Here is an 11,685-nt window from a genome sequence, read left to right as displayed (position 1 = left end):
CCCGGCTTCCATGACACTATTTACTTTGTCTTCTTTGTGCCTCTGGCTGGGTCGCAGGCACTAAATATTCACTTGATCGTTAAATATTGGAGTATCTTAACTCAGTTCACTGCTCTCTTCTCCTTCCACACCGTCTCCCATTTGGATGATGATCTTCAATTAGCACTGATACATCAACAACACCCAAACTCACTTTAGGTCCAGACCTCACCCCTCTGGACCTCAGACCCAGATCTACGATGTGCCTGAGTGGAGGGATGCCTCAAAGGCATCTCAAACTCAACCAGACCGAGGCCAAACCCACAGTCTCCCTCCAAGGCTTAGTCCAGTCCCGTCTAGTGATAGTAAAAGAAACCCAGAATCCTCATTGACCCTCCCACAGGCTCTACCACCGCTCTGTGTTAACTCTGTCTCCTGGACATCTCTCAAACCCACCCCCTTTCCTCCATCCCCATCACCACCTCATCCCAAGGCACTGCCTCCTCTCATCTGCATTACTGCCTTTGCTGGTTACCTGGTCTACCCACACTCACTCCTGGTCCCATTCACTTTGTTCTCCACACTTCTGCCAGAGAGATTTTTTTCCAAACACAGATGTAGTCTGGGACACTGAGGCACAGAGAGACTGACATGCTTGCCTGAGGCCACATAGAAGCCAGTGGCCCAGACTGGGAGACAGAGTTGACCTTCAGGGCCCATGCCCTAAACTCTTCACACTGCCCTGGGCTCAAACCCTCATCCCGTGATTCCTGGGCTGTGGGTAGAGCTCAGGTCAGAGTTGGCCAGGAAAGAGATTTGCAATGGAAGTGAGGTTTCAGCTATTTCTGGGGTATCTCTTCTGTTCCCAGAACCTGCATGGAAGAGATCTCTACTGTAGGATATGTTCACATGCATGCCCCACCCAGGGTGCTGGGAGCAGGAAGGCCAGCAGGCCGTCACTGCTGTCTCTACAGCCATTCTCTGGGCCCGAGGGGCTTCAGGCCAGATTGTGAACCACATAGTTTAGCAGCTGGGGGTGTCACTGATTGTGACTTCAAGGGCTTCTGATGTCGCAATGAGCCTATGGGCCTGGCCTACTGGGGCACTAGGGCCAGTGTTCGTGGGGTAGCATGGAAGCCAGGACCATGGCCAGCTTCCACCCTTCTGGCATCACGTAAGCCAGCCCGTGAGTAGCCTGTAGCTTGAACAGTTCAGTCGCCCACTCGTTTCCAGCTGGAGGCTCCGTGCACCAAGGCCTGTGTTTCTTTACATTGCTGAACCAAGAGAGTGCTGTTGCCAGGGCCCTGCCTCCATGCTCTGGGACCAGTCTTGGGGGTTGAAGGGGCACAGCATCTCTCTCACACCTGGGTAGGGGCAATGCCAGGGAGCCCTGATATAAGCCCCGATTATCATCACTGCCAGGACTTGGGGAGGCAGTCTGGGCAGCTGGGAAGGGCAGTTCCAGGTCAGCTTGGGCAGCCGCAGTGAGACGGTGCCTGTGACAGAAGGCCATGATGTCAGAGTCCCACCCTGGGCTCTGCAGGGGCCACGCTGCCCCCGAGGGAGGTTGATTCAACCCCGTCAGTTTGCAGGGTCACACGCATGGCTTAGGGGGTCTGCAGGTAGGTACAGGGCGGATGTGAGGGGTGCCCCTTCCCCCGCCTCCTCCAGACTCCTAGGTTCCTGTGGTAGGGCTTCTTCCTCGGGTCCGTGGTTGGTGCGGTCACCTCTTCTAGCCCCATTCAGGACTGTCTGAGGCTGTGAAGTCCCGATGGGCTTCTGGACCCCACCTCTTCCCCTGCTCACCCGGTGGGGGGGCAACATAGGCAAACACTTAACCTTTCAGGGCTTTGGTGTCTTTACCTGAAAAACAGGGGTGATCGTATTCTGTTCTCCATCAGGTCAAGCATAGAGCTTAGCAGACACTTCGCTGAGCCCAGAGCCTGGGCTTCCCACCATGACACAGGCACCATCCTGGGCAGGGTCCCTCATCTGGCTTCTCAGGAGGAGGAGGGCCAAAAGCCATAGCCAGGAGTTAGCCACCTGCCCAAGTATGGCTGACAGTAAAGGGCTGTAGGGCCAGGACCATGAAAGGGACCCCACCTCAAGCAAAGCTCTTTGCCAGGTGGGCAAGTCAGTGGAAAAGGCCCCCTGCTCAGGGTCAGGAAGACCTTTGGGTAGGATTGAGGGGACAGGTCGCAAGCAGGGCTGCTGCTGACATTTCTGGGCCAGGCAAAGGCCCTCTGGGAATGCTGATCTTCCAGAATCAGAGACCAGGCCAGCCGGGGAGGTGAGTGGGGTGTGCTGGGCTCACAGATAGGTGGGCTTGGCCTTGGACTAGGAGCGTCCGTGTCCAGTGAGGCCATTCAGCTCCTGTCGAGGACCCCAGGGTCAGTGTGCCGTAACACGAGCAGACAGCACCACAGCCAACTCCCACCCCCTGCCCAAGGCAAGGACACCCTCTGCCCACAGTGAGGGTTTCCAGAAGCCCTCATAGCCCCAGAGGCGAGGGGAGCAGTATGGGCAGCACGGCCCATTTCACCGAGTCCCCACTGGAACAGCCTTGCCCGAGGTCCACTGGCCTCCTGGGGACCCCAGAACCCCAGACTTGGGAAAAGCACCGTGTTCTCCCTTGGCATCCCTCCAGATTTCACTAGGTTGTTTGTTTTTTTTTTTTTTTACCGCGGGTGGGGTGTAGCTGCAGTGAATAGAAAGGGAAGAGAGCCCACAGGTCAGCCTGGGGCACGGGGAGGATGAGGGAGCAGAGTGGCGTGAGGGAGGGAAGCCACACGGCGGCCACACGGCCCTGCGTTCACGCGTGTGTGCCTGTGCATGTGTGTGCATGGAGACACGAAGCTAGGTGGATGGCTAGTTACTTTTCACCTTCCCAACATGGGTTGGTGAGTGCAGACATTTCCAGAGTTTGCAGGGAAGAGGCCTGTTGGTTTGAGTTCTCCAGTGCAGACTCTGGGACAGGCCCGCGAGTGCAGGTACTTTGGGAGCGGCTCACAGGAGGCACAAGCAGGGGCCCGGAAGTGAGGAGGGGCCAGAAGGAGACATAGTGTGTGGTCACCACGGTGGGCAACCCAGCCCAGTCCCACTGGGTCCTTTGGTGGAGCTGTCCCCACCGAGGAGCGAGGCAGCCGGGACATTTATCTGCAACTCCCCCTATGTCGCTGTCCCCCTCCGCCCCCCCCCCCCCACCAAGGCTGCTTCTGAAGGCAGAAGCCTCCTGGGGCTCATGTGACTTGTGTGTGCGCCTGGCACGCGTGTGCAGCCAGAGAACCGCTCTCAGACAGAGTGGCAGACACGACCTCCCTGCAGAGGTGGGAGCAGGGCGGGTGTGGGGGGCTGCTGAGGGTGCCCTGCTCCAAGTCCCGGCCTGACACTAGCTCGTCAGCCAGCCCTGCTTCTGGGCGTCTTTCCACACCAGGAGCCAGTGCCCCACCGCGGCTTCACCCGTCCGCTCGAGGGACCAAATCTGGAGCCAAGGATGGCAGGGGGCTGGCTCTATCACAAGCTCTAAGCTCACGTTCACGACCCGATGGCTGTTCTGGCCACGGTGAAGATACATTAGCACAGACAGTGGTGGGCAAGGGTCAGGCGATTCAATGGCAAAGGAAACAGTAGTGGTCAGGCCTTAACCCCTGCTGTTCTCAGCCCTGACCTACCTGCATGTGCACCGGGTGCCTTAAAAGGACAGTCCCTCGTACACGGCTGGTGAGTACCAGAAACGGTGCAGCCGTTCTGGAAGGCTGTTTGGAAGCTCCTGTTACAACTGATACCCCTGGGGCGCCTGGGCGGCTCAGTCGGTTGAGCATCTGACTCTTGATTTCGGCTCAGGTCATGATCTCACGGTTTGTGCGTTTCAGCCCGTGTTGGGCTCTGCGCTGACAACATGGAACCTGCTTGGGATTCTCTCTCTTTCTCTCTCTCTGCCTGTCCCCTGTTCACTCTCTATCTCTCCCTCCCACAAAAAATAAATAAACCGAAACAAATTTTAAAAAATAAATGAATAAAATAAATAAAACCAACACTGCTCAGCACTGAAAAAAAGAACCACCCACTGATTCTCCCACCCACTGGGAGAATTCCCAAGTGGGTGACGCTGCGAGAAAGAAGCCAGGCTCCCAAAGATGCCTACTGGGTAATTCCATTGGTACAACGCTTGTGAAATCCCATCAGTATAGACATGAGAACAGATTCGTGGTTGCTGGGGCTCGGGATGGGCTGTTTGGTTGAGAACCATCCCAGGTGCAGGTACACAAAGCTGCGTGCACACACACACACACACACGTGAGAGTGTTCATACCAGGTGCAGTGTGGTGAGGCCAGGCATCAGTGACAGGCCGGCAAGACCCGGCCTTCATTCAACCCCACGAGGCTGGCAGGGCCCCCAACTTCTGTCCCCTCTGCGGTCCTCGGGGGATACCGTGTGCCTGGTCTGGGTCCAGAACAGCTCCTCCCACCGCCTCTCTGGCTCTGAGATGCCTCCTCTTGCCTTCCAGCCATGGCTGAAGGGTGTGCCAGAGTTTAACCCCCTTCCATGATGAGGTTGAAGGACCCCAAGAAGTACCCCCAACATAAGAAGAGGAGCACCAAGATCCAGGAAAATTTTGCCAGAAAGTTTCCGTACAGGTACAAGACCTCCCCACCACTAGGGCAAAGTCCCGCCTCCCCTCAGTTCACCCCCTAGCACATTCCATGGCCTGGGCCTGGGGTGGGGTTTTTCATCCCCAGGGAGCTCCCTGTGCAGCTCTGTGACAGTCTGGGTTTCACCTTCTCCACCCCCATCCCAATCTGAGCTGACGGCCTCTAGGTGGGTGCCCAGGACCCCCGGGGCCATCCCAGAGCCATAGCCAGCTGCTTGCCTCTGGGCCAGTGGCCTCACAGGAACCACCTGAGGAGCATGTTCGTGAACACCTCCCCCTACCAAACATGTGATGGGATCAGATTGGGGTGGGGACTGGTTTGTAAAGCCCCCAGGGCACTCAGAAAGCAGCAGAGACCCCCAGACTGGGCAGCTCTGGGGCCTCAGCCAGCAGCAGTTACTAAATGTTTTGTGTAGGGTCCTGGGGGAAAAAATGCAGCAACTCTGGAGGGCTTCCTAGCTGTGTGACCTTGGGCAAGTCACTTGACCTCTCCCTGCCTCATTTCCTCATCTACAAAATATTGGCAACCAGACTTACCTCATAGCACGGTTGTGAATTGACATGTGGGTTAATGTTGATAAAGCGCTTAGAACGCCACCTGGCAAGCAGAAAGGTCCAGATGACCAAGAGCTATTCATGTGGCTGATGGCTGCCGGTCACCTAAAGATGCCAGGTGCCCCACTGCAGGTTCTCTTGGCTGACGGCCCCCAACGCAGAGTTCCCAAAGCCCTGGGAGGCCACGAAGAGAAATGACTCACTGCGGGATCAGCTGCCCCTGCAGAAGATGCTGGTGCCAACAAGATCCATTCCAGTCAGAGGGTAAGTGTCAGGCCCAGGATGTGGACAGCCACCGCTGCCCATTGACCACACACAAGCCTCCCACCCCAGGTCTGTACACAGACGTTCATGACCCAGCATGCTCCACGTCTAACCTGAGGAAACCGAGGTCCAGAAAGGAGGCGCTAATGTCCTGTGGTTCCTTCCACAGCAAGGCAGTTTGTGGGAGAGGCTGCAGGGGACCCTCGGGCGGGCGGGCCCCGTCTGCAGGTGGTGAAGCAGGCCTGAGGGGGTGGGGGCTTTGCCGCCATCCTTCCACACGGCACAGGCAAAGCAGAGGAAGGGCCGGCAAGCTTCGGGTCTCCGTGCAGCCTGCTCTGAGGGTGGAGGCACTTGCAAGGGACTCTTGGACTGGCCACCTCTAAACTGACCGCATAGACGTGAATGCGCCTCCCACCCACGGGCACACACGGTGAAGCACCCGGAAACCCTTGGGAAGACCCCACCACACAACATTTCACGTACTCGCCCTGTCACTGGGCTGGCTGGCACCCACCAGCTGTTACACAATGAAGGGCTTCCCTGACCAGTTGGTGGGGGGCATCACCCCACCTCCCAAAGACCCTAGCTCCGCCCTGATTGCCTCTGCGCCTCCCTCCAACTCCAAGCCCTGTGTCTGTTCTGACTGGCCAAGCCCCTGGCTCCATACACTGTATATCACCTCTGGCAGGTCACAGAGACACCTGCACAGTCCCCTAACCAGATATCCGGAGAGGCAATTAAAACACTCAGGCTTGCGCGCACGCGCGCACACACACACATGCACACAGTTACGTGCCTATTCCCTGCCCCTACTGGCCCTGACTTTTGTCCTGGGTGTCACGTTCCCTCCCTCATCTGGCTGTGGGCTCTTGCTCCAGCTGTCTGGACCGATCCAGTGGGCGCTGAACTGCAGAGGCTGGAGTCTGAGAGCACAGGGGGTCCTGAGTCTCAGCTTCTACTGCTGCAGAATGGGATCAGCTTCCAGCCAGGCGTCCTGTGGGGACCAGTCAGGCTGTGCACAAGGGTCCAGACTCTTGGTGCTGGGGCCTGCCCCAAGGGTCTGCTATGAGAAGAGGTCTCCCAGCGGATGACACAGAGCAGAGATCTGGAGGACAAACTGAAGTGGTCAGCGGATGTGTCAGGGAGCTCTGGAGGCCGTGGGCTTCTCAACCCACCAGGGCCCAGCACCAGTGGGGAGCCAGTCCCTCCCCTGGGGTGGAGGGGTGGGCAGGGGCCGTGAGCTCCAGGGCAGGCAGGGGGCTGTGGCTGTGGGGCCTCTGCCAAAGGCTTGAAGTAATGGGGAGCAGGCGGCAGAGATCCCCCACCTCGTCCTCCGCCCTCTGAACCCCCGCCAGCCCTCTGTTGGGGAATTGACCAGAGTGGGATTGTTGGGGGCCAAACGGCCATGGCCAGCAGGTGCCAAAGTAGGGCAGAGAGTGGATGGGGGGAGAGGGTAAGAGAGGGCATGGGGGCCTGGGTGAGAAGCAGGAACCTTATACGAAGAGATGCTCCAGGCAGCAGAAGTCAAGTGCAAACGTCCTGAGGTGGGGCAGATTAGTGTCCCACTTAAGGAATTTGAAGTGCCATTTTTCGGGATGGTTAGGAGACAGGTAGGGGAGAACGTTAAATGCCAACATTTGTCTGAGGGTGAGTGGGGAGCCACTGAAGTCTGGGGAGCAGGAGGGTAGCATGTCCAGACCTGATGTAGCTGTTAGAGAATGCTGCCTAGGGGAGGATCGGTGGCCTCACACAACGCTGGTGCACCTTCTGGCAGGCACAAAGATGACACTCACTCAGTGTCTGGGCAGGGCTGGGGGACCAAGTCCTGGCCACGTAGGAGTTCTGACTTGGACATCTGGGGTGGGGGGCTGGCTAGGAGGGCAGCAGAGGCTGGTGTGGGGTCCCAGGGCAGGTCTGGGCTGGGAGCAGAGACTTGGCTGTGGCCCTGGCCGACGTCTCTGGACCAGCAGGGTTCCGCGTGGCTTCCCTAGGCTTGGGGCACCAGATTTTACATCACCGTCCAGCCTCAGCCCCCCGCCGCTGCCGCCTCCACAGAGCTACCTTTGGGAATTCAAGCTACTGAGCCACCGTTTCCCTGGGTCAAGAGTCCCTGCTGCCCTCACTGGTGCCCATGCTGCCCACCCCTCCAGAGGCCTCTCCTAGAGCCCAGCTCTGTGCGGCCTCCCTCTCGGCCACCTTGCAGTGGCCCCAGAGCCCTCCCTTCCGGACAGAGGTGAACTTGAGTGGGGGGCACCGCCTCGAAGGGGCTATTCATCTCCTCAGAACCCACACCGTGTGAATAAACATCGCAGGTTCACATCCTGTGTCCACTTGCATGGAGCACTTTGCTTCCTGAGCCTCCGTGTTCTCATCTATGTTTAATCTCGAGGGGTTGGCGTGAGAGTTAGTGAGAGGACGGACGTCATTTCCAAGAACTGATTCCAAAGATGTACTCACACATGTGAGGAAACGTATGTGGACAAAACATTCATGACAGCGCCCTAAGAAACAGCGAAGCGTCGGAGGCCACCTAATATCCACTAATAGGGGGCTGTTCGGTGACATCAGGGCTGTACCCCGAAACAGTAGGCGGCCACGGAAATGAAGAAACAGCTCTTGATATAATGCTCTCGAGCAATCCACAAAGCATATTAAGAATTTTTTAAAGGCACAGCAGAAGTGTGGCTGATATGCTCCTGCGTGTGTGTGTGTGTGTGTGTGTGTGTGTGTGTAGAGGTAACAATCAGGATCTCTGGGTAGAACTGGGGAACTTGGCGACAGGGCTAATAATTTCTGCAATTTTCATACATGAACCTAACAGCACGCCGTCGGTGCATTACAAAGTCTTCGAAGGAAGTATACGTAATACCAACTGCTTTGGAGTTTGTAATGGCGGCACTACGTAGGAGGGTGCCTGCTGAGAATGTGAGGGTTTCCTCTGCTCTGTTCTACAAAGAGAGGGACTAGGATGTCACCTTGGAGTCCTTGGGTGAATAAAATTGGGGACACTAACGATAGCCCTCTCCCTAGGAGAGAGGGTGTGGGGACCCTGAAAATGGCTATGGGGGCTGCACTGAGTAAGGTGGACAAGGGCCCTATTCCAGAAAGAAGGGGGAATGAGGTCTCCAGTGGAGTGAGAATTGCAAAGGGGCCCTCCCCAGGCCCTGGGGACAGGTGGGTGCTGGTTCTCAGCCTGCAGGAGGCAGAAGTCAGTTCTGCTGCATGCTCCTGGGGTGTCTGGGGTGCAGAGGACTGCCACAGGGTGGACACCCCAGCAAAGGACTCTCTCTGGGCCTCCCTCCCTCCATGCCCAGGTGGGAAGCAGGCCTGGTGTACCATGCAGCATCTGGTGGTAGAAGGAAGCAGGGACCCCCCAGGGTCCCCTCCTGTTGGGGTTGGAGCCAGGCTGACCTCCACTTGGACTGTGTGTGTCTCAGGAGTTTTCCTGCAACGTGCACAGCTGTGTCCTACTTGAAATATACACAATATGGTGCTGCACACCTGTGATGCAGCAGAAGGATGAAGTGACATGTGACTGATCCTTATACCTGCCTGGGAGCTTCTTCTCCAGCGGCCCCCTGCCGCCTCCCTCTGCCGAAGGTAACCACATCTCCCTCCTAACCTTTTAAAACGAGGGGCGCCTGGGTGGCTCAAGTCGTTTGGGCGTCTGACTTCGGCTCAGGTCATGATCTCATGGTTCATAGGTCCGAGTCCCACGTCGGGCTCTGTGCTGAAAGCTCAGAGCCTGGAGCCTGTTTCAGATTCTGTGTCTCCCTCTCTTTCTGCCTCTCCCCCCCACTCACACTCTGTCTCTCTCTCTTAAAAATAAATAAACATGAAAAAAAAATATTTAGGGAAGAAGGAGCTATCTGGATGTAAACTAGTGCAGCCACTCTGGAAAACAGCATAGAGGTTTCTCAAAAAATTAAAAATAGAACTACCCTATGACCCAGCAATGGCACTACTAGGTATTTATCCAAGGGATACAGATGTGCTGTTTTGAAGGAGCACATGCACCCCAATGTTTATAGCAGCACTATCAACAATAGTCAAAGTATGGAAAGAGCCCAAGTGTCCATCAATGGATGAATGGATAAAGAAGATGTGGTATATAGATACAATGGAGTATTACTCGGCAATCAAAAAGAATGAAATCTTGCCATCTGCAACTACGTGGATGGAACTGGAGGGTATTATGTTAAGCGAAATTAGTCAGAGAAAGACAAATATCATATGATTTCACTCATATGAGGACTTTGAGAGACAAAACAGATGAACATAAGGGAAAGGAAGCAAAAATAATATAAAAACAGGGAAGGGGACAAAACCTAAGAGACTCTTAAATACGGAGAACAAACTGAGGGTTACTGGAGGTCTTGTGGGTGGGGATGGGCTAAATGGGTAAGGGGCATCAAAGAAGACACTTGTTGGGGACACACAGGGGATGAATCACTGGATTCTACTCCTGAAATCATTATGGCACTCTATGCTAACTTGGATGTAACTTAAAAATAAATAAGTAAAATAGAAAAAAACAAAGGAGCTGTCTGTCGGTCCTGCTGTGTGCCAAGTGTTTCTCCATCCATGATGTCCTCAAAGAAGAAAACAGACCCTTCAGGAAGCATGCACGGCAGAAGTCCTCACAGGGAAATGGACAACACCTAAATGTTTGAGTGCAGAGGGATGAGGTAAGCATATCACGGCGGCCCATAGAGCAACCCGGGGCATGCCACCAGCATTTAAGTGTGACCATCCAGATCCTGGATTGTCCTGGTGCCGTGAGCACAGCAACAGTAAAACATACATTGGCAGAGAGCTGAAGCCACCCGAGGAACAGGCACAGTCAACAGCGTGCCCAGGGGTGTGGATCTGTCTTCTAAGAATTTATCCTGCGATCGTACCCACACACGCAGGACGAGAACTATGCAGGGACATTCACCGTGGCACAGTAACGCTAACAGACACAAATTAACCCAATTACCAATCATTTAGGGACCAATGAAATAAAAGCAAGTCTGCAATGGAGTCCTGATTGGTCCCCTGTCCCAAGCTGGGTTCCCCCTGGAGCAGATCTGGAGATAAGGATATGGATGCAAGTAGTGTCATTGGGAAGAGATTCCAGGAAGCCCCAGAGAGACATGGGGATGAGAAAGGAAGCAGGGGGTGTGCTCTTGAGCTGGCGCCACTGAATCCCAGGGAAGAACTCTGCAGGTCATGCCTCAGTGGTATCCCACCGGAGGGGCAAAGGCTGCAGTATTTGTCCCCCAACTTCCAGCAGACGTGGGTTGAGGGCTGCCCGGGGACACCGACTCCCTGCACACCCAATATCCCTGTGTTCAGGCCAAGCAGGTCAGAGGGAACCCACAGGAGGCCTGCGGGTGCGGTGGCTGGGAGCCACCGGGGCACAGTACCTGGAAGTGGTTAGCGGGATGTGGGCCGGGGGTGGGGTGGGTACTGTCCCCAGCCTCCCCTGAAGCAGGGGCATAGCGGTAGGTAGGCTGCTATGGTAGGCTCTGGCCGATGGCACCTGACTGGAGGCAGAACATGGAATCCATCCACAGTGTTCGTCTTCAACATTCTGATGCTTGGGAAGAGGATGATCTGGTCTTGCGGACCACGTGGAGGAGGGCTACAGCCTAGGGACGGGGGAGCAGCCGGAGAGAAGGAGTCTGTGTCCCCAGTGGCTCCATGGAGCAGCTGTTCTGACTCCCTTCTGCTGAACGAGAGGAGTTACCGTGGTTGAACTTGTGCCGCAGGCAGCCGCGCCTTCACCCCAGGAAGAGGGCTGCAGGCCCGTGGGGAAGGGCAGCACCCCGAGGCGTGGCCCACCGACCTGGCAGGGTGCCGTAACGACCCAGCAACCTGAGCAGCTGTGGGCCTTGCCTTCACCCGGAGGCCACCCAGCCAGTCGCCAAGGCCAGCAGATGCCGCTGGCTGCGATTCCGAAACTGAATAATGCATGAAGTGCTGTTGTTAAAAGAACTGGGGATTTATTTTAGCACAACTTTAAATGATGGAAATACGCCTCCCAGGAAGCCGCCTGGATGACAAAGCCACAAAATAAAACTGAAAAAACAAAACACAACACAACAAAAACAAACCAATACCATAACTACAAAAAATCCGGGAAACGTTTTCCTGACAAAGCCAGAAACAGCAGAACGCTAAAACATTCTAAACAAGTCTTTGCAACCCAACCCACTGGTGTCGCTTCCACGCTGGGGAGGGCGGTGAC

The 11,685-nt window shown here is 55.8% G+C and overlaps 1 protein-coding gene across 2 annotated transcripts; it reads left to right on the top strand.

Moving 5' to 3' along the window:
* The first annotated feature begins 1,063 nt into the window (after positions 1 to 1,063).
* Positions 1,064 to 7,791, top strand: CUNH3orf22 (chromosome unknown C3orf22 homolog). Of its 2 annotated transcripts, none has more exons than XM_040463277.1 (4): positions 1,064 to 1,153; positions 4,488 to 4,617; positions 5,319 to 5,450; positions 7,442 to 7,791. In XM_040463277.1, the coding sequence occupies exons 2-4, from the start codon at positions 4,526 to 4,528 to the stop codon at positions 7,611 to 7,613; spliced, it is 396 nt and encodes a 131-aa protein (XP_040319211.1). In that variant the 5' UTR covers positions 1,064 to 1,153; positions 4,488 to 4,525; the 3' UTR covers positions 7,614 to 7,791. The 2 variants fall into 2 exon arrangements, with proteins under 2 accessions (XP_040319211.1, XP_040319212.1); XM_040463278.1 differs by having other exon boundaries at positions 1,071 to 1,165.
* Positions 7,792 to 11,685: the final 3,894 nt, after the last annotated feature.

This window comes from Herpailurus yagouaroundi, unplaced genomic scaffold (genome assembly GCF_014898765.1).
Source record: "Herpailurus yagouaroundi ecotype Mexico unplaced genomic scaffold, PumYag 387, whole genome shotgun sequence".
NCBI lineage: Eukaryota > Metazoa > Chordata > Mammalia > Carnivora > Felidae > Herpailurus > Herpailurus yagouaroundi.
The sequence above is the reverse complement of the archived record's forward strand: the minus strand, read 5'-3'. Positions and strand labels throughout refer to the sequence as shown.